The sequence below is a fragment of the Nothobranchius furzeri genome, chromosome 12 (genome assembly GCF_043380555.1).
Source record: "Nothobranchius furzeri strain GRZ-AD chromosome 12, NfurGRZ-RIMD1, whole genome shotgun sequence".
NCBI classification, from domain to species: Eukaryota; Metazoa; Chordata; class Actinopteri; order Cyprinodontiformes; family Nothobranchiidae; genus Nothobranchius; species Nothobranchius furzeri.
Window position 1 is genome coordinate 65958869 of NC_091752.1, and position 27469 is coordinate 65986337.

The 27469-nt window shown below is 41.6% G+C and overlaps 2 protein-coding genes and 1 long non-coding RNA gene across 3 annotated transcripts in view; all 3 read left to right on the forward strand.

Moving 5' to 3' along the window:
* LOC107376317 (aconitate hydratase, mitochondrial) overlaps positions 1-11951 on the forward strand; it is a 29496-nt gene extending 17545 nt beyond the window's left edge. The window contains 2 exon segments of the mRNA XM_070542086.1: positions 11416-11537; positions 11622-11951. Of these exon segments, the coding sequence (XP_070398187.1) occupies positions 11416-11537; positions 11622-11753 (254 nt within the window). The 3' untranslated portion in view covers positions 11754-11951.
* A 3906-nt stretch (positions 11952-15857) lies between these two features.
* Positions 15858-27067, forward strand: polr3h (polymerase (RNA) III (DNA directed) polypeptide H). The gene is made up of 6 exons (XM_015941150.3): positions 15858-16158; positions 21165-21261; positions 21397-21483; positions 24551-24614; positions 24725-24959; positions 26927-27067. The coding sequence occupies exons 1-6, from the start codon at positions 16048-16050 to the stop codon at positions 26975-26977; spliced, it is 645 nt and encodes a 214-aa protein (XP_015796636.1). The 5' UTR covers positions 15858-16047; the 3' UTR covers positions 26978-27067.
* On the forward strand, positions 19605-20663 carry LOC139062199 (uncharacterized). Its single transcript, XR_011515782.1, has 2 exons — positions 19605-19691; positions 20422-20663. It is a non-coding gene; the product is annotated as an uncharacterized lncRNA (long non-coding RNA).
* Positions 27068-27469: the final 402 nt, after the last annotated feature.

Consider the following 27469-nt stretch of genomic DNA (forward strand, 5'->3'; position numbering starts at 1 on the left):
ATATATGGACTGAAAGTCTGAATATATGGACCGAAGTCTGAATATATGGACCGAAGTCTGAATATATGGACTGAAAGTCTGAATATATGGACTGAAAGTCTGAATATATGGACTGAAAGTCTGAATATATGGACTGAAAGTCTGAATATATGGACTGAAAGTCTGAATATATGGACTGAAAGTCTGAATATATGGACTGAAAGTCTGAATATATGGACCGAAAGTCTGAATATATGGACTGAAAGTCTGAATATATGGACTGAAGTCTGAATATATGGACTGAAAGTCTGAATATATGAACCGAAGTCTGAATATATGGACTGAAAGTCTGAATATATGGACTGAAAGTCTGAATATATGGACTGAAAGTCTGAATATATGGACTGAAAGTCTGAATATATGGACTGAAAGTCTGAATATATGGACTGAAGTCTGAATATATGGACTGAAAATCTGAATATATGGACTGAAAGTCTGAATATATGGACTGAAAGTCTGAATATATGGACTGAAAGTCTGATTATATGGACTGAAAGTCTGATTATATGGACTGAAAGTCTGAATATATGGACTGAAGTCTGAATATATGGACTGAAAGTCTGAATATATGGACTGAAAGTCTGAATATATGGACTGAAGTCTGAATATATGGACTGAAGTCTGAATATATGGACTGAAAGTCTGAATATATGGACTGAAAGTCTGAATATATGGACTGAAAGTCTGAATATATGGACTGAAGTGTGAATATATGGACTGAAGTCTGACTATATGGACTGAAAGTCTGACTATATGGACTGAAAGTCTGACTATATGGACTGAAAGTCTGAATATATGGACTGAAAGTCTGAATATATGGACTGAAAGTCTGAATATATGGACTGAAAGTCTGAATATATGGACTGAAAGTCTGAATATATGGACTGAAAGTCTGAATATATGGACTGAAAGTCTGAATATATGGACTGAAAGTCTGAATATATGGACTGAAGTCTGAATATATGGACTGAAAGTCTGAATATATGGACTGAAAGTCTGAATATATGGACTGAAAGTCTGAATATATGGACCGAAGTCTGAATATATGGACCGAAGTCTGAATATATGGACTGAAAGTCTGAATATATGGACTGAAAGTCTGAATATATGGACTGAAAGTCTGAATATATGGACTGAAAGTCTGAATATATGGACTGAAAGTCTGAATATATGGACTGAAAGTCTGAATATATGGACTGAAAGTCTGAATATATGGACCGAAATCTGAATATATGGACTGAAAGTCTGAATATATGGACTGAAAGTCTGAATATATGGACTGAAAGTCTGAATATATGGACTGAAAGTCTGAATATATGGACTGAAAGTCTGAATATATGGACTGAAAGTCTGAATATATGGACTGAAGTCTGAATATATGGACTGAAAGTCTGAATATATGGACTGAAAGTCTGAATATATGGACTGAAAGTCTGAATATATGGACCGAAGTCTGAATATATGGACCGAAGTCTGAATATATGGACTGAAAGTCTGAATATATGGACTGAAAGTCTGAATATATGGACTGAAAGTCTGAATATATGGACTGAAAGTCTGAATATATGGACTGAAAGTCTGAATATATGGACTGAAAGTCTGAATATATGGACTGAAAGTCTGAATATATGGACCGAAATCTGAATATATGGACTGAAAGTCTGAATATATGGACTGAAAGTCTGAATATATGGACTGAAAGTCTGAATATATGGACTGAAAGTCTGAATATATGTACTGAAAGTCTGAATATATGGACTGAAAGTCTGAATATATGGACTGAAGTCTGAATATATGGACTGAAAGTCTGAATATGTGGACCGAAGTCTGAATATATGGACTGAAAGCTGAATATATGGACTGAAAGCTGAATATATGGACTGAAGTCTGAATATATGGACTGAAAGTCTGAATATATGGACTGAAAGTCTGAATATATGGACTGAAAGTCTGAATATATGGACCGAAGTCTGAATATATGGACCGAAGTCTGAATATATGGACTGAAAGTCTGAATATATGGACCGAAGTCTGAATATATGGACTGAAAGTCTGAATATATGGACTGAAAGTCTGAATATATGGACCGAAGTCTGAATATATGGACCGAAGTCTGAATATATGGACCGAAGTCTGAATATATGGACTGAAGTCTGAATATATGGACTGAAAGTCTGAATATATGGACCGAAGTCTGAATATATGGACTGAAAGTCTGAATATATGGACCGAAGTCTGAATATATGGACCGAAGTCTGAACATATGGACTGAAAGTCTGAATATATGGACCGAAGTCTGAATATATGGACTGAAAGTCTGAATATATGGACTGAAAGTCTGAATATATGGACCGAAGTCTGAATATATGGACTGAAAGTCTGAATATATGGACCGAAGTCTGAATATATGGACCGAAGTCTGAACATATGGACTGAAAGTCTGAATATATGGACCGAAGTCTGAATATATGGACTGAAAGTCTGAATATATGGACTGAAAGTCTGAATATATGGACTGAAAGTCTGAATATATGGACTGAAAGTCTGAATATATGGACTGAAAGTCTGAATATATGGACTGAAAGTATGAATATATGGACTGAAAGTCTGAATATATGGACCGAAGTCTGAATATATGGACTGAAAGTCTGAATATATGGACTGAAAGTCTGAATATATGGACTGAAAGTCTGAATATATGGACTGAAAGTCTGAATATATGGACCGAAGTCTGAATATATGGACTGAAAGTCTGAATATATGGACTGAAAGTCTGAATATATGGACTGAAAGTCTGAATATATGGACTGAAAGTCTGAATATATGGACTGAAAGTCTGAATATATGGACTGAAGTCTGAATATATGGACTGAAAGTCTGAATATATGGACCGAAGTCTGAATATATGGACTGAAAGCTGAATATATGGACTGAAAGTCTGAATATATGGACTGAAAGTCTGAATATATGGACTGAAAGTCTGAATATATGGACTGAAAGCTGAATATATGGACTGAAGTCTGAATATATGGACTGAAAGTCTGAATATGTGGACCGAAGTCTGAATATATGGACTGAAAGCTGAATATATGGACTGAAAGTCTGAATATATGGACTGAAAGTCTGAATATATGGACTGAAAGTCTGAATATATGGACTGAAAGTCTGAATATATGGACTGAAGTCTGAATATATGGACTGAAAGTCTGAATATATGGACTGAAGTCTGAATATATGGACTGAAAGTCTGAATATATGGACTGAAAGTCTGAATATATGGACTGAAGTCTGAATATATGGACTGAAAGTCTGAATATATGGACTGAAAGCTGAATATATGGACTGAAGTCTGAATATATGGACTGAAAGTCTGAATATGTGGACCGAAGTCTGAATATATGGACTGAAGTCTGAATATATGGACTGAAAGTCTGAATATATGGACTGAAAGTCTGAATATATGGACTGAAAGCTGAATATATGGACTGAAGTCTGAATATATGGACTGAAAGTCTGAATATATGGACTGAAAGTCTGAATATATGGACTGAAAGCTGAATATATGGACTGAAGTCTGAATATATGGACTGAAAGTCTGAATATGTGGACCGAAGTCTGAATATATGGACTGAAAGCTGAATATATGGACTGAAAGCTGAATATATGGACTGAAAGCTGTGCTTTAAGTGGGTTCGGTTTGCAGCAACATGCTCCGCCACTTCAAACTCTGTGACCTCTCGGCATAACTTTTGTAAATACTTTTTTCTAGGCGGTGCGCAGTGGTAGTTTTTCGGGTCATTTATTAGTCAAAATCTCCGAGTTCTAAAAAAACATCTGTCCCTCCAACATCAGCCGTCCACAGTCCGTGCCCAGCGCAGCCACTCCCGATACGTCGCACACGCGATCCACGAATGTCCGCATTTTGCGCCAAAGGTGCATCACTGCCGCGAGACGCACAGCGCATTCAGCCCCGTCAGCACAGAGGAGACACAAAAAGAGATGATTTATCCAACACTGTGCTCGTTCCCGCAATGACAGCAGCAGCACCTGAACAGCCGGTGGTTCGATGGTTAGATGCTCCACAGGCAGGAGGATGGAGCTGGACATATATCCAAACAGAAATATAGATCATTAGCAAACTCCGAGCGGGTTGGAGGAGTCTGATCGCTGCTGCAGTCAGCTTGATCTCCGACGGGGATTTCCAACTCGAGAGGGGGGTGGGGATGCATTCATCCACCGGCTTGGAGTAGAGCACCGGTCGTTCTTGGATTCTCCAGAACTCGGATTGCCAGTCCACTTCTGCCCCGTCTATAACCTTCACTCTTTCACTCCAAAGGCCAAACAACATGAGTACTTTTGACTCCGATGGTCAGTGCCACCCCAAATGTTACAACAGGGTGTGCTTTGTAGCCTACCAGTGTTATGGGTGTTAAAGAGAAAATGACAGGGAATGAAACAATGTTTAATATCATTTTTGCTGCTGGAAATAACACAAAAGCATTGTTTGTACCAGTCAGCTGATGGTTTCACATATAAAGAGGTGTCCCCATCACTAGTGCTGCAGGAGCACATCTGCACACTACTTAGGGCAGGGTGTTTAAACAGTTTTTAGGAAGATATATATTCAAAATATCTAAAAATCTATTTTTCTATTAAAAACAATCCAAATAATCCATAATAACCTTCTCAATATACACAATGATCATTTCTGATATATTAAAGAGTCATTCACCCCCCTAGCGTCACATCCACCCACACTTCCTGTCTGAATATATAGATTGATGTTTGAATATCTAAGGTGCATATCTGCACACCACTTATGGCAGGCTGTTTTAAGACTTATTAGGCAGATTATATGGTCAAAATATCTCAAAATCTATTGTTCCTATAGTAAAAATTTACATTACAAAAAATCTTTAACAAAATATAACCATGCACAATGTTAATTCCTGATATCTTAAAGAGTCATTCACTCCCCACCCCCAACACAGAGTCATATACAGCCACATTTCCATCCATTGATCCATCATTGTCCACTTATCCGGGGTTGGGTCGTGTGGGCGGTAGCCAAAGCAGAGGCCCAGACTTCCCTTTCCCCAGCCACTTGGGTCAGATCCTCCGGGTGTCAGAACCCAAGCTCCCGGACCGGCCTCTCCCAGCTAACCGGCCTCCATCTTGGACCACATTTCCCAGCATGCTCCTCGCGGGAACTCCCGGCATTCTCCCAGTCACACCCAAGCCTATATATGGAAGACGCCGCACCGGCTCTTCACTCAGTCATCGTTTCATTGAAACCCATGATCAGAGTTCTCTACCTAATAATCCAGACATCAAACATCCTTACCAAGCTCAACTCCCGTACCCAGTCGACCATCGTGACACCGGGAGGAATGTCAAGCTGTTCCCTGGCCAGGGAACATACTTGTTCCAGCGTGTCCTGAGTCTTCACTTGGTTCTCCTCCCAGTTGAACATGCCCAGAAAAGTTCACCAAGGTGACTCCCAGGAGGCATCCTCCTCAGATGCCCAAGTCACCTCAACTGGCTCCTCTCGATGTGAAAGAGCAGTGGATTTACTCCGAGCCCCCCGATGAAGCCAACAGGACCACGTCATCTGCAAAAATGAGAGGCCAAACAGATGGCCAAAATGGATCCCCTCAACTCCTTGTCTGCACCTAGAAATCTTGTCCATAAAAGTTATGACATAATCGGTGACAAAGGCCAGCCTTGGCGGAGTCTGTCAGCGGTAACCAGGATGACCAGATCCCAACTCGCAAAATGTGGGACAGAGACTTCTCAATGTGGGACAACGTAAAATTCTAATGCAACACTAAAGAAAATCTATCCTGCCTTTTAGCTATGAAGTCCCTGTTAAATACAAATACAAATATAAGTACAATTATTACTATCATCATCATAATATGTATAATGTACTATAAATTTTATTTGAATTCAACTTGAACAGGCTAACAGAAAAGCTTTCAGACTATTTCACCGTTCCTAGTTACCACAGCTTCAGTCAGGCTCTTTGGACTTCGACAGCGGCTCCGAATAACTTTAATTAAAATTACTTTAAACCATCAGCAGATTCTATAAATATAGACAGGTGTACAATAGAGACTTTTCATTGAATATTTTCCATGACAGAATGACAGTAAAAGTAACATTTGTAGATCTAATTAAGCTTGTTTTTAATTAATTTTACACTACAATTAGCATCCCTTTGAAAAAATATCCATACGTTTTGTTGCTAGTTTTTCATTCTTAATGTAGAAACAAAATTGTGTTTATTCAAAAATGACAACAAATCCATTTTAGTAGGTATTTAGGGGAGAAAAAAAACTTCACTGACTTGAATCTCTGAAAAAAAAACACATCTAATCTAGTAATAGTTCCTCTTGTCCTCAAAGTTCTGAGAATAATTCATGAAGGCTTCCATTTCATTCTCTCAGGGTTTCCTCCATGTGCTCTAAAAGAGTTTCTCTTGTTTGCATCTGAAACAACAAGCGCAGACCATTGTCTGTAAGAATGGACCTGTCTAATTACTGGGAAACCTGCTTCTGACCGACATGCTTTATGTGACTGATTTTCTGCTTCGTATCACATCAGACTCCTCACTCTGTCAGAGTCTCCCTGAACACGTTTAGCCCTGGAGTTTATTTTAGCACCATTTCCTCCTCCGTGCTCACCTGTCCTCTGTGCTGAGTGACGCTTCTGCTTTGGTGGATTGGGTGTGCGCTCCAAGTGCTTGGGACCTGCGGTAAAGTCCCGCCTCCTAGTTCGATTGACAGCAACTTTCTCCACGCAGTTTATGCAAGATTGAAACTAGAATTGGGAGACTGTCAATAATGCAGGACATGAGTCTCAGTTGGCGGGACATGAGAAAAGTGATGAAAATGCGAGAGAGAGAGAGAGCCATGTCAACTAACACAGCCCCACAATGTCCAGAACCTTCATGAACTTCAGGATGTATCTTTTTCACCCGAGGGTCCTTGCCAAGAGCAGCGTTTTGACCACCTCAGAGATCTCATCACTAGATTCTAGAGCCCAACCCAAAGTCCACAGACTCCACTTACTTGCTGGAAGACATGCCGGTGGGATTGAGGAGGTCTTCACCGTGCTCCGCTCACTGATCCACTATGGCCTGAGTTGAAGTCATGTGCACACCGTTCCCACTATAAAGTGTTGGTAGCGCACTATTTACCCCTCCTGAGGCGCTGAATCGTGGACCACAATCAGCTCAAAGCCCTTGTTCCATGGTCTCACCAAACTCTTCCCACACTCAGGTTTTTGCCTCCGCAACCACTTGAGCTGCATTCCACTTGGACTGTCAGGATTTATCAGCTGCCTTTGGAGTCCCACAGGTCAAAAAACCCCGATAGAACTATTTTTTCCAGGTTCAGCATACCTAGCCGCCGGTGTCCACCATTGGGTTCGGAGGCTGCCACCACGACAAGCACAGACGAGCCCGTGGCCACAGCTGTTGACCACATAGACAATGGAAGCACGGAACTTGGCCCACTCACTCAATGCCCCCGACTTCCCCCGCGGAAGTGTTTGAAATTCTGTTGGAGGTGGGAACTGAAGCTCCTTCTGACAGGAGACTCTACCAGACATTCTCAGCAGACCCTCACAATAGCTTTAGGCCTGTCAGGTCTGACCAGCAACTTCCTCCACCATTGAAGCCAACTCACCACCAGGTAGTGGTCAGCTGACAGCTCCGCCCCTCTCTTCACCTGAGTGTTCAAGACATGCGGCCGCAGATGAGATGATACGACAACAAAGTAGATTGTTGAACTGTAGCCTAAGGTATCCTGGTGCCAAGAGCACACATGAACACCTTTCTGCTTGAACATGGTGTTCATTACGGAAAATCCATGGCGAGCACATAAGTATAATAACAAAACACTGCTCAGATTCAGATCAGGACGGCCATACCACCCAACCACACCTCTTCCAGTCTCACTGTCGTTGCCCATGTGAGCATGAAAGTCTTCTATAAGAACAAAGGAGTCCCTGGAAGGATCACTCTCCAGCACACCCTCCATGGACTCCAAAAAGGGTGGGTATTCTGACCTGCAGCTTGGTGCATAAGCACAGACAGTAAGGACCCATCCTCCCACATGTAGGCGGAGGGAGGTACTGACTCACCCACTGGGGTAGACCCCAACATACAGGCATCAAGATGGGGGTCAATCAGGAGTATGCCCTGCGCTGTTAGGGAAACTCCAGAGAGGTAGAGTGTCCAACCCCTATGAAAGAGACTTGTTTCTGAGCCAGAGCCATGCATCCAGGTGAGACGGACTATATCAAGATGGAATATCTCAACCTCACACATCATGTCAGACTCTTTCCCCTCCAGAGTGGTGACATGCCACGTACCAAGACCCAGCTTCTGATGGACATTTAGGGGATGGTGGTGGTGGTGGTGGTGGTGGTTTGGGGGGGGGGGGGCAGTCACCTCCTCTGCGCCACAGCTCTCCTGATCCACCAGATGACATCTCCTTTAAGTGCATTTTTCAAACAGAAAGTGTGGGTGGATGTGACGCTAGGGGGGTGAATGACTCTTTAATATATCAGAAATGATCATTGTGTATATTGAGAAGGTTATTATGGATTATTTGGATTGTTTTTTGGTAGAAACAATAGATTTTTTTTTAGATATTTTGAATATATATCTTCCTAAAAACTGTTTAAACACCCTGCCCTAAGTAGTGTGCAGATGTGCTCCTGCAGCACTAGTGATGGGGACACCTCTTTATATGTGAAACCATCAGCTGACTGGTACAAACAATGCTTTTGTGTTATTTCCAGCAGCAAAAATGATATTAAACATTGTTTCACTCCCTGTCATTTTCTCTTTAACACCCATAACACTGGTAGGCTACAAAGCACACCCTGTTGTAACATTTGGGGTGGCACTGACCATCGGAGTCAAAAGTACTCATGTTGTTGGGCCTTTGGAGTGAAAGAGTGAAGGTTATAGACGGGGCAGAAGTGGACTGGCAATCCGAGTTCTGGAGAATCCAAGAACGACCGGTGCTCTACTCCAAGCCGGTGGATGAATGCATCCCCACCCCCCTCTCGAGTTGGAAATCCCCGTCGGAGATCAAGCTGACTGCAGCAGCGATCAGACTCCTCCAACCCGCTCGGAGTTTGCTAATGATCTATATTTCTGTTTGGATATATGTCCAGCTCCATCCTCCTGCCTGTGGAGCATCTAACCATCGAACCACCGGCTGTTCAGGTGCTGCTGCTGTCATTGCGGGAACGTGCACAGTGTTGGATAAATCATCTCTTTTTGTGTCTCCTCTGTGCTGACGGGGCTGAATGCGCTGTGCGTCTCGCGGCAGTGATGCACCTTTGGCGCAAAATGCGGACATTCGTGGATCGCGTGTGCGACGTATCGGGAGTGGCTGCGCTGGGCACGGACTGTGGACGGCTGATGTTGGAGGGACAGATGTTTTTTTAGAACTCGGAGATTTTGACTAATAAATGACCCGAAAAACTACCACTGCGCACCGCCTAGAAAAAAGTATTTACAAAAGTTATGCCGAGAGGTCACAGAGTTTGAAGTGGCGGTGACCTCTCGGCAGCGAATCTGGTGTGATCTCCAGCCTGATCACAACTTCCTCTTTCCTCGCTGCCCCTGATGCACTCAAGCAGCCGCCCCTTAGCTGATGACAGCTTCAACACACCTCGCTGCTTAATGATAGTAATGCATGTGATGTTTAGACAGTGACTCTTCTCAGAAACGTATAATTCCCTGACAGAATTGTTTAGAAAATCATCAGAAAAGTTTCAGTGTTTCTGTTTTAACTTAAACTTCTGTTTTCAACTTTAAGACAAGTTGTTTGTGATTGTTTACAGAGTAGTGAGAACACGGAGCGTTCTCCCAGAGGCAGCCAGGTGCCTCTCGTTTGTCTGACTACTTTCATAAATTACTGTTAGGGCAAAGAATTATTCTGTCTGGTGCTTTCAGCGCTGCACAGATGTTACGTAAATGTTAAAAATATAGCTTACCACAACTTTTGTAAAGTTTCCTGTGCCACGGGGCAGCCGCAGCAGACGATCTCTGAAAAATGTCCGCGACACGGACTCCGTTGTTGTCTGGAAGGTTTTTTTTTTCCAAGTTAAGAAAAGAGGCGGACGTGTTTCCTAAATCCTGCATCAGTCCAAGCAAAGGCAACTTCTGTCTGTTTTTATTCCGTTTTAGTAGCCATTAGCACTGTGCATTGTTGTGTGCGTCAGTGATATTCAGTCTATGAGGAAATCGTGCAATGACAAAGGTTCCGCCGTGCTTGAAATGTAAGCTGCGATTAAATGCATAAAATTTTTTTAACGCGTTTTTTTTCTAATTAATTAATCGTAATTAACGCGTTAAAGTCCCGGCCCTAATGTGTATGTGTGTGTGTGTGTGTATATATATATATATATATATATATATATATATATATATATATATATATATATATATATATAATCTTTCAATCTGTCTTTCTGTTATTTCCTTTTTTATCTGCCAAAACCATCACTATTTTAGGAAGCAAATTGTTCAAAATTGTGTTAATGTTATGAATACATTTAAAAGTCGCCTCATTGCTCATATTTCAAGTTTTTTACTTCCTCAGACCAGACCAATCTGCGTTCTCATGATGGGGCAGCCACGAAGCGTTATGGCCGGCAGGTTCACTCTTTCTTGCACAACACCTGTCACTCATACCGCAGCTCCAGGAGACTGCAAAACCTGATACTTTACAGTCTGAAGGCAATTTTTATTTGTTTATTAACGTGTCTTTCAACGCCAGCTGGCTCCGTGTTTTTGTCCGAGTTGCCATAGCGAACTGGGAGTATTAGTGGCAGACCAGGACCAAATGCAGACAGGTGATTCGCTGTGGCGAAATGCCAAAACAGAAAGCAGTTTTTGCAGCGTATCATGCAGCATTTCCACCATGTGAAAGGCCCAATATACACACATCACAGGTGTCTGTTGCCGTCTTCACTGTCCGATTTAAAATATGTTCAAACTGCAGACATCTTCTCTCTCCTGAGGCGACACGTTAGCTCTGCATTAGCCTGCTAGCTAACAGTTACATGTATTGTTGTCTGAATTCTTTGCCTGGTGTAAATTGTATGACATTACAGAGTTAAATTGTGTTCAAATTTAACCTAAGTTATTGTTATTCCATTGAGAATTTTTAGCTCAGGATGAATTTAAATGATAACGTTTGTTGTTTTAAAGTTAAATTTTTTTCGACCCGATTTTGGTTGCTTGAAAATCATGCGATCGGCCCGCACTCCTGATCAGTCAGGAGCCTGTTGGTTTACCTATTTATCTAGTTTTGTTTCTAATTCCTTCACCTTTTCCCACCCACACAGAGACTAATCTGAAGAAGCAGGGCCTGCTGCCGCTGACCTTTGCCGACCCCAGCGACTACGACAAAATTCTTCCAGATGATAAGATTTCCATCAGCGGCCTGAAATCCTTCGCCCCTGGAAAGGTAAGCAAAACTCTGCACCAGTGGGACATCAATCCAAACGGTGGCCTTATTTTTGTTGACTTGTGACCTTTTGACCTTCTCCAGCCACTGACCGCAGTGATCACACACTGTGACGGGAGCCAGGAGACCATCTCACTGAACCACACCTTTAATGAAACACAGATTGAATGGTTCAAGGCCGGCTCTGCCCTCAACAGAATGAAGGAGCTTCAGTAATCATGAAGAAGAGTGGAGGGTTGTCAGCCGTGATTTAGGCTGTAGTAAAACAGCCAACACACACACACACACACACACACACACTGTAATGATGGAAGCGCACACACACACACATCAGCACTTAAATGTAGAAATGGGATTACTGGTAAGCCCTCCTGGTTCACATGCTAGATTACACAAAGTTCTCCAACGACACATCTATTTCACGTCTATACTAACAGAACCCATCCCATTTTAAACGTTCCTTTTGTCTGTAACGGTGAACTAAAGCAGATTATCTATTTTCTAACTCTGTAAACACACCTATAGGAGTGTACATAAGTGATAAATCTTGTCTTCACTACTCCAGATGTTTTTTTTCTCCATTCAATGGAAAACACTGAAGGACTCATCAAACCAGTAGGTGGTGAAAACGTCCACATTAACACCACATCAACATGTAGTTAAAGAACATTTACAGATTCGATTCAAATCAGCTCACAATCGGTGTTTAATGGAGTCAGGATCTGGATAAAGTCGACTCATGAAAAGGCAGCAAGAAGTGAGTTTTTAAAAATGTCCATTTTGGGTTAGGGTCAGTCCACGTCAGTTTTATTTCTAAAGCAAATTAAAACAACCAGAAACAAAGATAACGCCTCCTTCATTGAGCCAACAAATGAAAGCAACCATTTATCTCCCTCTGTGGAGAGCAGCTGCTAAAATGGCATCCTTCTTCCACACTGTTGGCTACAGCGCCCTCTGCTGACTGCTTTGTTTTCTTGCTCTTGCAGGATATTTCTGCCACATTAATCACAAAGCTCTCCATCCTTCCACTAGACACTATAAAACCCTTCTGTCAGCAACCCAGAACCAATCCAGCTATTGTTTTAATCTCTTTTTCTGTTGGTCTTGTGTGAAAATGATAGTTTCTGATTATCCGTGGCTCTGTGGGACCTAACTGGGCGTGTTTGTCTCTGATTTTTAGTTGAGTCCTCCTTTATTCTTCTCACAGAAGAAGCTAACGCACAATCTAGTTGATTTACCTGGACAGAAGCTCTTATATCTGTGAACTTTATCCACATTACTTTGTTTTTTTAGTCTCTTTAAGACTGAAACACAACAATCATCGGAACGACTCAGACATATTCAGTCATATTTTTTCCATGACGTTGGAGCTGATTTCAGCAGGTTTGGGGAGATTAAATTATCCCCCTTATGCAGAAAGTGTAAATTCACTTCTTTATTTTGCTGTTTGAATCAGTTGCTATAGTAACCAGCTAAGTCACTGATTTAGGATTTGTTTGTAAATGATGTGGTGTACAGCTGTGTTTTGTATAGGAGTGTACATAAGTGATAAATCTATATGTATATGAATAAAAGTACTGAGCTATAGGATGATGCTGTGAGCTGCCTGTGTCTGTGACGTTTAGCATCACTGGAACATTTGTATTAAAATGAGAGTTTTATGTGAAAAGGGAACCTTTGATGGATCCGTCTTGATTTCTCTAACGTGTTTTTGTTGTTTAATTGATCAGAAACTTTTGGGTATAAATGACTCCTCACACTCCTTCAGCGAAACAGAAATTTAAAGAGGAAGTCACTCCAAATCAACATTGTTTTGCTGATAAACTATATAAATGAGTGTCTAATTGTGCTGTAGACACGTGTAGTCAATAATTCGGCACTTTAGTGCATCTTAGTTAAAATTAAAACATTCTGCCTAAAACTGTCAGCGATGCACCGTCGTCAGGCAAAAACTCAGCACTGCATTGGAATTTAAATCTGCCATCGCTATTGGCTAAGAGGTACACTATGATGTTAGATGGTAAATTATGATGTCACAATGTTGTGAACGTGTGTATTTGTTAGCGGCTCCGCCCTCTCGGTCTGCTAGGCAACAGCATTTGTTGCATTTTTCAAACAGGAAGTGGGAGTTGAGTAAGAATCTGGTAGGGGGTGACTTGCTCTTTAATGATGCTTCATGCCTGACACAAATATTTTCAGATTTCCAAAACACCAAGCAAATTTAGTTTTGAAGTAAAATAACAAACCAAACGTGAATCCAAGTGATTCAGATTTGCCCTGGGGTTTGCTAGGTGTGGTCAGCCACCTCGTGTCATCTGATCAGGATGTGAAATGATGTATTTGTAGTTTAAACTTCATCTTGTAAACGTTTATAGCTTGCAAAGTTTAAATATCTTAATATATACAAAAATAAAGATCGTGTAAAGTGATTTGTGTCTGTTTTCCTTTTATTGATGAGTAAATTATGGGATTTATTAGATAAAATAACTGCTCTAGGAGAAGTTTGTTAAAAACCTGCGTAGAATTGAGAATTTTATCAAAGAACATATACGTTTTCCCTCCGTTATTAAAGTATTTATTCAATAGTATTTAGTGTTCACTCAGTAAAAAATTATCTTCTATTATTTCATGTGTCAAGCTCTAACGGGCCTTTGTTCTTTGTCTTATTAAAGAAACCTTAAGAAGAAGAAGAAGAAAGTATCATTTCTATAGCGCCCCTCAAGATAAAAAAAAATCACGAAAACTTCACAAAAACAAAAAATGTAAAAATATAAAAAAGTATTTAGAAAATGCTTAAAAATATATTAAAATGAGCAAAAATAGGCAATTGTGATTAAAAAAATGTTAAGAAAGAAAGTGGACAGAAAAGAGGGAAATCAGTGGATCCTGAGGAAGGTGGAATAGGTGGGGAGAGCAGAATAAAGAGAGAGGTGAAGAAGGTCATACAAAAGCCAGCTTGAACAAGTGAGTCTTCAGCTGTTTTTTAAAGGAGACCACTGAGTCCACTGATCTCAGGCTCAGGGGGAGAGAGTTCCAGAGTCTGGGGGCCACAGCAGCAGAAGATCTGTCACCTTTGGTCTTTAACCTGGTGCTGCACAGCCAGTAGGCTTTGATCACTGGACCTCAGGGACCTGCTGGGGGTGTAGGGACTAAGAAGATCACCAATGTAAGATGGTGCTTGTCCATGTAAGGCCCTATAGACTTGAACCAGGATCTTGAAATGAACCCTGAAGTTGACTGGCAGCCAGTGAAGCTGGAGGAGAAGCGGGGTGATGTGGGTGTGTTTGGAGGACTTGGTCAGAAGCCGAGCACAGGCGTTCTGAACCACCTGTAGACGGTTAAGGGAGGTTCTGCTCAGACACTTGAAAAGAGAGTTACAGTAGTCTAAGCATGAGGAGATGAAGGTGTGGATAACTGTCTCAAGTTCAGAGTGGGACAGAATGGGACTCAGCTTAGCAACGTTCCTGAGATGGAAAAAGGAAGAGCGAACAAGAGAACTGACATAAGAATCCAGGGTGAGAGCTGGGTCAAAGGTCACGCCAAGATTCCTGACGGAAGGTTTGTTGTGAGAAGCAAGCTGACCAAGAGAGTCTCTGACTTTGGGAACCAGCTTGTCTGGGGCACAGATGAGGATCTCAGTCTAATCTTCATTCAGCTGAAGAAAGCACCCACCATCCAGGTTTTGATAGAGTCTAAGCAGGTGTGTAACACCTGCAGCTTAGACATCTCATGGGGCTTAAAGGAGATGTACAGTTGGATGTCATCTGCATAAAGATGGTAGGAGATTCCTTTGAAGGAGCTCAGGATGTGCTGAAGAGGAAGCAGATAGAGGAGGAAGAGAAGAGGCCCCTGCACAAAACCTTGTGGGACACCATGGGTAAGAGAGGTGGTGGAGGGCCTAAACTTGATCGCCCTCCATATCAAAATCATACATTTATGAAAATAAAAAAGTAACATCACGTCGACGTCACAAACTGTCTCAAAATCTAATAGCGCAAAAGCAGTTCATGAATTAAAAGCTCTGACTGTGCATTTATAATTGGTCACAAGATGCTTCTGATCTTTATGGAGGTCAAACATTTTATCTCTGAAATAGATTTAAATGTACTGATTCAGTTGCAGACAGATAATAACTAATTCAAAAATGTTTTGTATATAATATATACAAATAAGTACCAAAAAAAACATTCTCTGGAGTTTTACTTTCTGTTGTCTCGGCCTGTTTGATCGTCTGTAGTAACAACGGATGTCCAGCAGGTGTCGGTAGTGAGTCTGTAGGAGCAGGCTGTCACCGTAAAAACAGAAGAAACGCCACTAATCACGTGGAACCATCATGGACGTTTGATTTTGTGTCTGCAAATAATTTGGCTGAACAATTACACACTTCTGTTCTTTTTGTTTTTCCGCTTTGCTCGTTGAAAGAGTAGAAGTGCTAAAAATGCTTCGCGGCTAAACCTGCTGTTTTTCCGGTTGGCACGAGGGCAGCTCCGCGTGTGTTTGTGAATGAACCATGTTCGTGCTGGTGGAGATGGTCGACACTGTTCGGATTCCTCCGTGGAACTTCGATAGGCAGTTGAATGAGGCCATGGCGGAGGAGCTGAACAAGAAACTGGCCAACAAGGTGAGGAAGAGTTTACTCTTCTTCATTCTGATGCTGAGGTCGAAAGTCATGTTCGTGTTTTTGTATTCTGACATGAAAGAGGTAGATAAAACACCTGCTACATGTAATTTTCTGAAGTAAATGTGCTTAATCTTCGGGAAGTATCTGGAGGTTTAGACTCTTTGTTTTACCTTTAGGCATTCACCTGTAAAATATCGGATAATATTATGGTGATTAAAGGTGCAGTATGTAGAAATGAAGAAAATTGACATCCTGTGGTAAAATTTGCTTACTGCAACCACATTAAACAACACTGGAGCTTTTTTGATGACTGTTGTCAAATTACAATTGTGGGTTTTGCAGTATTGGCTGCCAGGAGACACGGCAACCCCACACTTAAGCCGGTGTCGGTACAGTATCTGCTCGGGTGCAAGATCGGCTCGGGGTCCTTCGACTGCCGATGACGTCAAAGTACGGCAAACCCACTCGGACAAAATACACTACACATCTATACTGTTGGAAAGAATTTAGCAGTTTCGTTATTAAAATAATGTTTCTTAAGACGTAAGTTTGTGTTTATAATGGTATTTGTAAAATAAAACACTATTTTATTCATAATGTTGAACTCCTCTTTGAGCACATCCCTTGAAGAATCATAGGTATTAGCAACACCTGTGAAATTGTATTTGCAGGAAAGAAGTGTGTCCCGTTTATTTAAGTATTTTGTGTTTAGAGTTTTTGACGTCTTGTCCATGAGTAGTTCAGTTACGCTCATAGCTGCTAGCTAAAACTCTGGAGTTAAAAGTTTTCTGGCTTTACTAAAATACCTGTCTGTACTTATTTGATTTATGGTATTTTTACTTTCTATTAGACTCCAAATGTAATCATTTGGCACGTTTCTAATTCATTATTTGCAATAATGTAATCGGCGATATTAGCATTAGCATTCCTATGGGTTTTTCCATGTATATTAGCATTGCGCTAACCACTCGCTGCCAAATTGCAGCCTTTGAGATTAGAAAATCTCCTGGCTTTACTAAAATATCTGTCTGTACTTATTTGATTGATGGTATTTTTACTTTCTATTAGACTCCAAATGTAATCATTTGGCACGTTTCTAATTCATAATTTGTAATAATGTAATCGGCGATATTAGCATTAGCATTCCTATGGGTTTTTCCATGTATATTAGCATTGCGCTAACCACTCGCTGCCAAATTGCAGCCTTTGAGATTAGAAAATCTCCTTTTGTCACATCGCAATTTAATTGCACATGCAGTTAATCGTTCAGCCCTAATATACATGCAGCTCTATGCTAAAAGTGTATTTTCAAAGAGGTAATGATGGATTTCTTTGTAAAAGTTGTCCATCTTTCCAATAGAAAGATTTGCCTGGACCAACGTAACGTGATAACAACGTAACGTGATTACGTAATTCCGTGAGGTTCATGTTCAGCCAATCAACTACTTAGACGTCATCGGCAGTCGACGGACCCCGAGCCGATCTTGCACCCGAGCAGATCCTGTACCGACACCGGGCGTACACTGTGTGACTTTTTCACTCGCAGCGTTCAGCTTCAGCTCAAACTGTACGACTTCCTCGCAGAGCAGATCTCACGAGTCGTGTGCTCACACTGTACGACCCAGTTCTCGCATGCGACCTGACTGCTCACACTGTACGTCTGGTAGCAACAGGTCGGCCCTAAAAATGTGCTAAAAATAGCAGTTTTTACTCAACACGTCAGACTTTTTTGTCTTGCCTGTTGTCCTTCGGGAGTGCTGCAGGAGGACACACAGGGATTTATGGGGGCTGGATGAGGAAAACGAAATAAAGAAAGTGAATCTGTGTTTTGTGATCAGTTTAATTTGACATGAACACGACAAACACGCTTTCTAGACAATCTTTGTGAGTAAAAAAAACGTGTAGAAACAAAAACGAACAGCGTGTGTTATTAGGGAAATAGCGAGCGACCGGCGTTGATGCAGGATTGCGCGCGCATGCGCCGTGAGCAGTTCTGATGCTTTTTGGATCGTAGCTGCTCGCAGCGCCGCTTCAACAGTGCGATACCCTCACGAGGGACGAGCGAAATATTAAACACACCAGAAGTCCCTGCGACCTCACGACTGCTGATCGGCGGCTGGTCACGTGGTGTTAATCGCCTCTCGTAACCCCCTGTACACTACACGACCGCTCGGCGCAAAACTCGCCCCGATGTCGTGGCTTCTCGCACGACTGGAAAATCGGCTCAAAAAAGTGAAAAAGTTGCACAGTGTACGCCCGGCTTTACAGATGGTAACCAGCAGTTACGTCCCTTCTTCCTTTATTTTGAAAGGAGAAAACTGACAATTCCCTCAGTCAGCTGGATATGCAATGTTCCAGTGTAACCTTCCTTCCAAAATGACTGAAATATTAGACTCTTGGGATTTTCTCACTGTAAAACTCTCACTTTATGTCTTAAGCCGGGCGTACACTGTGCGACTTTTTCACTTTTTTGAGCCGATTTTCCAGTCGTGCGAGAAGCCACGACATCGGGGCGAGTTTTGCGCCGAGCGGTCGTGTAGTGTACAGGGGGTTACGAGAGGCGATTAACACCACGTGACCAGCCGCCGATCAGCAGTCGTGAGGTCGCAGGGACTTCTGGTGTGTTTAATATTTCGCTCGTCCCTCGTGAGGGTATCGCACTGTTGAAGCGCCGCTGCGAGCAGCTGCGACCCAAAAAGTATCAGAACCGCTCACGGCGCATGCGCGCGAAATCCTGCATCAACACCGGCCGGTCGCTCGCTATTTCCCTAATAACACACGCTGTTCGTTTTTGTTTCTACACGTTTTTTTTAACTCACAAAGATTGTCAAGAAAGCGTGTTTGTCGTGTTCATGTCAAATTAAACTGATCACAAAACACAGATTCACTTTCTTCATTTCGTTTTCCTCATCCAGCCCCCATAGATCCCTGTGTGTCCTCCTGCAGCACTCCCGAAGGACAACAGGCAAGACAAAAAAGTCTGACGTGTTGTGTAAAAACTGCTATTTTTTAGAGCTGAAACAACTAATCGATTTAATCGATTATAATCGATTATTAAAATAGTTAACAACTTTTTTAGTCATCGATTAGTTGTTTAATAATCATATTTTACCGCATAAAGTCTATTTTTACCACAATCTGACATCGGTTACAATCTGTTAAATTTGCCGCCAGTGTGTGGCAGTAATGAGTCACTGACCTACCAGTGGAGCCGTAGAAGAAGAAATGAGCCAATGAGTGCCCTCGGTTTTCATGACGTATCACGTTACTGACGCTCATCTTGCTGTGAGAGATGGCGGAACAAGAAGAAATACGGAAGAAAAATAGAAGCGACAAAACTGAAGAGAAACCCCGGACTTCACTCTAGATGCCTTGAAAAGACGGGTGACCTGCAAAATATGCAAAAACCATCTAGCATGGCACGGAAGCACGACGTCCCTAAGTGAACATTTGAGACGAAAACATGTGGGAGCTGATGCAGCAGAGGAAGAGCACCATGGTCAAGTGAGCCGTCATTTGGAAGAGCCAGCCCGGTAAGTAACAGAAAATAAACAAGCTGGACTTAGTGTTTTAGCTGAGTTCGTTATAGTGGATGTTAAACATGTTTTTTGCCGCGTCAGTCTACGGTGTTCTACTTCTGATTGACTAAATGCAATCGTGAATCTCCTCCGTGTTGTGTGTCATGCGCTTGCCAAATTTAGCACGTCTGTTTATAAGAATGTTCTCGTTAAGAGAAAAACGGCACAAACCCATAACCATGTTCCTCATTCAAAAAAGGACAACTCCGCGGAGAAAAATATACGGACGAGCTGTGTCCAGGTGAATATAACGCGGCATAGTTGTACGCTTTCAATTTATAAATACAGGGGAAATTCAGAAAAAGTCATTTTTTACTATTAAAAGGCTGTTTTACTGTCTAACGCTGTAAAACGCCTCACAACACATTTTTATCATGTTTCTTAAACAGTATTACACAAAATAAACATTTTTCACATTTTCTAGCTAATTTAAACACTCCCGACTCAAAGTAAAAACCTCATGAGCTTCTTACTTAGAGCTTTTTAATAGTAAAAAAAAAAATTTATTTTTTTTTCTGAATATCTCCTGTTGCGGGCTATTTTGTAGAACGTAACCCTCGAAATGAATGATCACTGTATATTGTTAATTAATTCAAATAATATAATATTGATTTAGTGTTGTAGTGTGTGTGCTGCTTTATTTTATATGTGTACTTATTTCAGTCTATTTGTGTTTCTTATGCAGAAAAAAACAAGCAACGATGGACAACTACATGGGGAACAAGACACTCACCCCCCAGCAATTCATACCACTTACAAACTCTATTCTAAACATGCTGGTAAAAGACATGAGGCCACTATCCATGGTGGAAGGAGCAGGCTTCCAGCTAATGCTAAAAAATTATTCTGGACTGATATTTTGCACTGTTTAGCTCATTTTATACTGCTGACTGTGTTCATGTGCAATAAAATAGATTGCAGTCAACTGCACACTTTTCTTATATTTTTTTTCTTAACTGAAATGCATCCATCACTTGTATAGGTTAAATAGCTAAACAATAATGAACCGATTAATCGATTAATCGAAAAAATAATCGACAGATTAATCGATTATGAAAATAATCGTTAGTTGCAGCCCGCCACATTTTTAGGGCCGACCTGTTGCTACCAGACGTACAGTGTGAGCAGTCAGGTCGCATGCGAGAACTGGGTCGTGCAGTGTGAGCACACGACTCGTGAGATCTGCTCTGCGAGGAAGTCGTACAGTTTGAGCTGAAGCTGAACACTGCGAGTGAAAAAGTCGCACAGTGTACGCCCGGCTTTACGTACTGCACCTTTAGAATTTAGAAAAGTTTCTGACTCTGCTGCATCATTAGCTGAGTTAGGATTTGGGCTGAGTTTAAGTCGTATAACACACAACCCCTTTTCCTCTCCTATGTTCTGTATTTATCTAGTTTTTATAACAAATGCTTCTTATCTCTAACACAGGTTGTCTACAACGTGGGCCTCTGTATTTGCCTGTATGACATCACCAAACTGGAGGACTCCTATATATTCCCAGGAGATGGTGCCTCGCACACTAAAGGTATAAAACATTTAAAGTCACAAATCCAACTTTTTTTTATTTACTATCATTTTATCTAAAGTCAAATCCTTGCGTATGTTTGCCAGTGTTCTGGGTACTTTAATGAGAATAGTCCCTTTGTTGTTTTTGCACCAGTTCATTTCAGGTATGTTGTTTTTCACCCGTTCCTTGATGAGATCCTCACTGGAAAGATCAAGTACTGCAGTCAGGAGGGAGTTCACGGTAACTTCTAGCGCCACACTCCAGATTTACTATTGCATTAAAGGGGACATATTCAATGGTCGATACTAAACATGTTCACACTTTTTTTTATTGCACCAAATCCCTCTCACATGAAGCGATTTAAGCAGTTTCAGTACCTACCAGAATGAGCCACTAAACAGCTCTTTCATTTTAAGAAAACAAGCTGGGCCATCCATCCTTGCTCAGGCTACTAAAGGCTAAGAAGCTCCGATATCAGGGAGGGGCTCAGAATAGAGAAGAAGAAGAAGAAAGTATCATTTCCATAGCGCCTCTCAAGATAAAAATCACGAGGTACTTCACAAAAACAAAAAATGTAAAAATATAAAATAGCATTTAGAAAATGTTTAAAAATATATTAAAATGAGCAAAAATAGACAATTGTGATTAAAAAAATGTTAAGAAAGAGAGAGAGTGAATAGGAAAGAGGGGAATCAGTGGATACTGAGGAAGGTGGAATAGGTGGGGAGAGCAGAATAAAGAGAGAGAGGTGAAGAAGGTCATACAAAAGCCAGCTTGAACAAGTGAGTCTTCAGCTGCTTTTTAAAGGAGACCACTGAGTCCACTGATCTCAGGCTCAGGGGGAGAGAGGTCCAGAGTCTGGGGGCCACAGCAGCAAATGATCTGTCACCTTTGGTCTTTAGCCTGGTGGTGCACAACCAGTAGGCTTTGATCACTGGACCTCAGGGACCTGCTGGGGGTGTAGGGACTAAGAAGATCACCAATGTAAGATGGTGCTTGTCCATGTAAGGCCCTATAGACCAGAACCAGGATCTTGAAATGAACCCTGAAGTTGACTGGCAGCCAGTGAAGCTGGAGGAGAAGCGGGGTGATGTGGGTGTGTTTGGAGGACTTGGTCAGAAGCCGAGCACAGGCATTCTGAACCACCTGTAGACGGTTCAGGGAGGTTCTGCTCAGACACGTGAAAAGAGAGTTACAGTAGTCTAAGCGTGAGGAGATGAAGGTGTGGAGAACTGTCTCAAGTTCAGAGCGGGACAGAATGGGACTCAGCTTAGCAATGTTCCTGAGATGGACGAAGAAAGAGCGAACAAGAGAACTGACATGAGAATCCAGGGTGAGAGCCGCTGCTCCTTCAGCAGCAACTATTTCTTGCATGTGAGGGGTGGATCCAGTCCTCCAGACAAACTCCTCCCTGCTTCCTTCTTTTTCACCTCACAAGTAACTTTTTAACTAGCAGATCAAATTGATCTATTGACCACAAAAAAAGCGGAGTGAGCGCCGCGCTGCACGGCTGCGCCAGTGACGAGCGCTGCGGCGCGAGCGCGTCCACACATCATGCTCAAATACAGACAGAACTTACCAGAGAGAAAATGAACGGACACAAACGACTGTGTGTTAATTATATATTTTTTGGTGAGGCCCTTTAGAAACTTAGAAAATGTTACTGTGGCCGTGTGCAGAACACACCTGGAGTCCATAAATAATCAGCGGTCTGCCTGCCGCTCTGCATCTCTGCCCCAAAAGAATCCCCGCTACTCTGAGTCCATGTAAATAATATAATATAGGTACAAACTGGATCTCTTTTGTGCTCCTTCTGGGTGTGTGAGTTAAGGGCATCAGGTGAGCCTGACAACCATTAAGGAGAACCAAGTTGCTCTCCTGTAATTTGAAGCCAGTATCCAACTCCGGATCGGGGCTTGGATCGGGAAGTAAAGCCCGAGTCCTGATCAGTCTGAAACCACGTGATCGGGGCCGATTTCCGATCATGTGATCGGATCGGGACATCCCTAGTAGAGACCCACATGGCAGCAAAAAAAAAAAAAAAAAGATGCAAAATGTGAGTTTTGCAAAATATTCCACCTTTAATATTGTGATACTTTAACATAGATGTGTGTGTTTAATATGAACACATTTGCAGGAATATAAAAAAGAAAATTATGGAAGCACTTGAAAAATAGCCATGATGGAATTTCTACACCTAGATGATTTTATCATTTATCATACAAATTAAAAAAATATATATATATATAGTGTATATATATATATATATATATATATATATATATATATATATATATATACATATATATATATATATATATATATACACACATTAAAGGATGTAAGAAAATATCGATATGGCAATATATCGTGATATTGTATTGATATTCAAAAGATGTATATCGAAAATATCGATATGGTAATATTTTGTGATATTTTATCCTGTGATTTTATATTAATATTCAAAATCCATGTATCAAATTTTTGGAAGAATTTACATGCAAATATTTGTGTATTTTCTTTTCTTTTGGTGCAATTTAAACGCAGACCGCTAGTTGGCAGCAGTGTGCAATGTGTTTTGTTTCCACCACTGAAATATAAATCCCTCTGTTATGGTTCAGATACCTCGCATTAAAAATGTTAAGTATCAGTTTGGACTAGGGCTGGGCAATAAATCGAAAATTTATCATTATCAAAATTTCTGACTCTTATCGTGATCATTTTTCCCGTGTCAATAAATTCGATAATAAAGAAATGAAAAGATGTGTAGGTTGGTAACGTTCACATCCCTTTAAGAAGCTGTACCACCTTGAGTCACGTAAAAATGTGACTCAAGTAATACGTGTGACAGCCCCATCTAGTGGACAACTTTTGTTTCTGCGCATACCTGTAGTTATCGCCAATTTATCGTTATCGAGGTGAAATTCTCAATATATTGTGACACTGATTTTAGGTCGCATCGCCCAGCCCTAGTTTGGACTGTTTATTCAATATTCCTACAAAAAATTCTGTCTAAAAAAATTGCTGATATCGTATTGTATGGCAATGTATCGTGATATGTTGTATTGTCTCCCCTATATCGTGATACTTGTCGTATTGCCAAAATTTCACCAATACACATCCCTTATATATATGGAATTTTAGTCATTGCTGCAATTATATGTTATTTTACTGTTATCCTCTGCTTTCCAGGTACGCTGTTTCTTTCATGTCTGATGCAAGAATGACAAAATATCCTTTAACAGTAAACGCTTTAACAGCTGTGTACCAGATTTCAACAGGAGCTTCTCACTCTGCTGCTTCACAGTGACCATGGGCTTCTTTGATGATATTCTCATCCCTCCTGAGTCTCTCCAGCAGCCTGCAAAGTTGTATCCAGAGTTAGAAGCACAGTGGTTTTGTTTTTACTGCATTTGCTGAGTGTGTGACTGGAGTCTTATGGATCTGGGGTTGGTTGAGCCTTCCTTAGCCGTAACTCCAGTGATGAAGCGGAGCAGGTCTGGGTCTGGGAGTACGAGACGGATGAGGGAGGGCACGACCTCTACATGGACCAAGGGGAGGAGATCCGCTTCCGGGTGGCGGATCAAGTCTTCGTGGACACGTCACCAACAGGCCCTGCTGTAGCTGCGTCTGACGCGCCGGCACAAGCGGGGCAGGCAACGGCGCCGCCAGCAGAGGCCAGCGAGGGGAAGAAGGAGGCACCGTACACTCTGATTGTAAGAATCATACAGACAAATTAAAAATCAGCTCTCGTAAAGATGATTAAACTGTGGGAGCAGTCACCATTTCAGGGTATTTGTAAACTCTTTCTGGTGCTCAGTTCATGTTTTCAGTATTTTGACTGAATTAGATTTTGATATTTTATTTGTCTTTTAAGTAAATGGGAGCTTTAACTCATTCGCTGCCAGCGTTTCTCACCGTTTTTACAGTTTTTTTTAAGCCACAGAACGTTGCGCGCTAGGATGACGTTGACGCCAAAACAACCAAAACAAAGCGGAGACTCACCTCTTACATCAGGAAGAATCCGCGCGTTTCGAGCGTTATCCGTTCTTTCATTATCTGTTGTTGAATTGTGATCGGCAGAAGCTTTTCCGGTTCGCGCCTCACTTTTTTTTTTACAGCAGCGGCCCAAAACGATCTAACACATGGATGTTCTGCTTCCTGATCACGTGACGTGTGACGTATACGGATGAAGATCCGCTTTAGAGCTGAGGTGTTTGTTCTCACGGTGTGGGGGCTCGTCCGATGCCCACACAGTAAAAACATGCAAATGACGAATTTACTCGTCATTGGCAGTGAATAGGTTAAACATCTGGTTATGAGAAACCCTAGCCTGGGAAGCCATCCTCTATAGGTGAATATATAGTCTGGACACGGCCCGTTGACGGCTCTCAGTAGTGGGCCTGGGTCTACGGTTTTCTTCCAGACTGTCTCTGCATGCTATTGGATATCAAACAACATGACGCACTCGCCGCTACCGATGTAAGTCAACGGGGCTTTCTGCCATACTCGTCCAGGGTATCCGCAGGTCTTAAATTAGCTTTTCCAAATTTAAGGCCTTAAAAATTACAAATAATACTTAAATACATTTTCCAGAGGTCTTAAATTTTCAAAGACCCAATAAACAAGATTCTTTTATTTCTATAAAATTTTCATGAATTTCTAGTTAGCGTTCAGCATTTTTTGTGTACGATGTTGGTGTAAGCGGAACCGTACACATTCAGTTGGATGTGAAAGGGGGCTATTTTTAGATGAGCACATTAGCTGGTTAAGCTAGTGGGAGCTTGCGTCATGGGGAAGTGCAAGTTTAATGGTAACTGGATGGCTAATCCCCACGTTTGCGACACGGTTAGCACCGGTTCCAGGCAATAGCTGGAAATTAAAGCTTAAATGTAATTTTAAAAATAGCTTAAATTTGGTCTAAGTGGCCTTAAAAAAGGTCTTAAAAAGTCTTAAATTTGGCTCCCTTAAACCTGCAGATACCCTGTCATCATGGAAGATGGAAACACATCATTTTTCTAAATAAACTAAAGTACCTCTGTCTGCTCTTGACTCATGGAAAAGCCCAAGCCCCGGACCGGACCCTAAAGAACAGGCGGACTGTCGCATTGTGAGCCCCACTTAAAGCCGGGCATACACTGTGCGACGTTTTCACTTTTTTGAGCCGATTTTCCAGTCGTGCGAGAAGCCACGACATCGGGGCGAGTTTTGCGCCGAGCGGTCGTGTAGTGTACAGGGGGTTACGAGAGGCGATTAACACCACGTGACCAGCTGCCGATCAGCAGTCGTGAGGTCGCACGGACTTCTGGCGTGTTTAAAATTTCGCTCGTCCCTCGTGAGGGTATCGCACTGTTGAAGCGGCGCTGGGAGCAGCTGCGACCCAAAAAGTATCAGAACCGCTCACGGCGCATGCGCAATCCTGCATCAACGCCGCTCGCTATTTCCCTACTCTAACAGCACCCCCACCCCCGGTCCGGCCCTCCAACTCATTGAAAGATTTATATCTGGTACCCGTGGTCTAGAGTCTAGGATAGAGAAAACGTGGATATTTTGATGAAGTAAAGATAACATCTATGGGATTCATTTTTCCAGCTGTTTACCTGAACTACATATTTTTCTGATTCCTAACTGTGGGCAGCATGTCAGCAATCAACCTGATCCTTTATTTTATGTTTTCATTCAGGGGACCATCTGTGAGTCTGGCCTGGGCCTGCTGTCATGGTGGAACAGCTAGCACTACACAGGAAGACGGGAGTGTGTGTGTGTGTGTGTGTGTGTGTGTGTGTGTGTGTGTGTGTGTGTGTGTGTGTGTGTGTGTGTGTGTGTACACAAGTCTTGACTCAAAGAAGACGAGCTGCAGTTGGAATCCGTCAAATCAGTGATACTGACTTTGTTTTCTGAGCCCAAAACATTTAAAGGAACATTTCACTCTTAAATGTGTTTAATAACAAATTGATTATGTTCCCCCCCCCCCCCATAATTATTTTACTGATGACTTTTAATTTACTCACCTCTGTTTCACGACTCAGACTTCAACGCAGAGTTGGAAGCTACGTTGTTACCTGAATTAATCTTTCCAGGGAGAACATCCAACGTCGTTTCTTTTGATTAGAAACTTCTTTTTTGTTTTTTGTGATATAAAAAAACAGCAGCGTCACATCAATAGGAAGAAACCATTTCTAAAGGGTGACAAATATGAAAGATTTTTGTGACTTTTATCTCCGAT

Coding starts and splice junctions, on each gene's coding strand:
- polr3h (XM_015941150.3), top strand. CDS start 16,048: ATGTTCGTGCTGGTGGAGATGGTCGACACTGTTCGGATTCCTCCGTGG. Junction 21,484..24,550: donor CAGTCAGGAGGGAGTTCACG/GTAACTTCTAGC, acceptor GCTGCTTCACAG/TGACCATGGGCTTCTTTGAT. Junction 24,615..24,724: donor CTCCAGCAGCCTGCAAAGTT/GTATCCAGAGTT, acceptor CCGTAACTCCAG/TGATGAAGCGGAGCAGGTCT.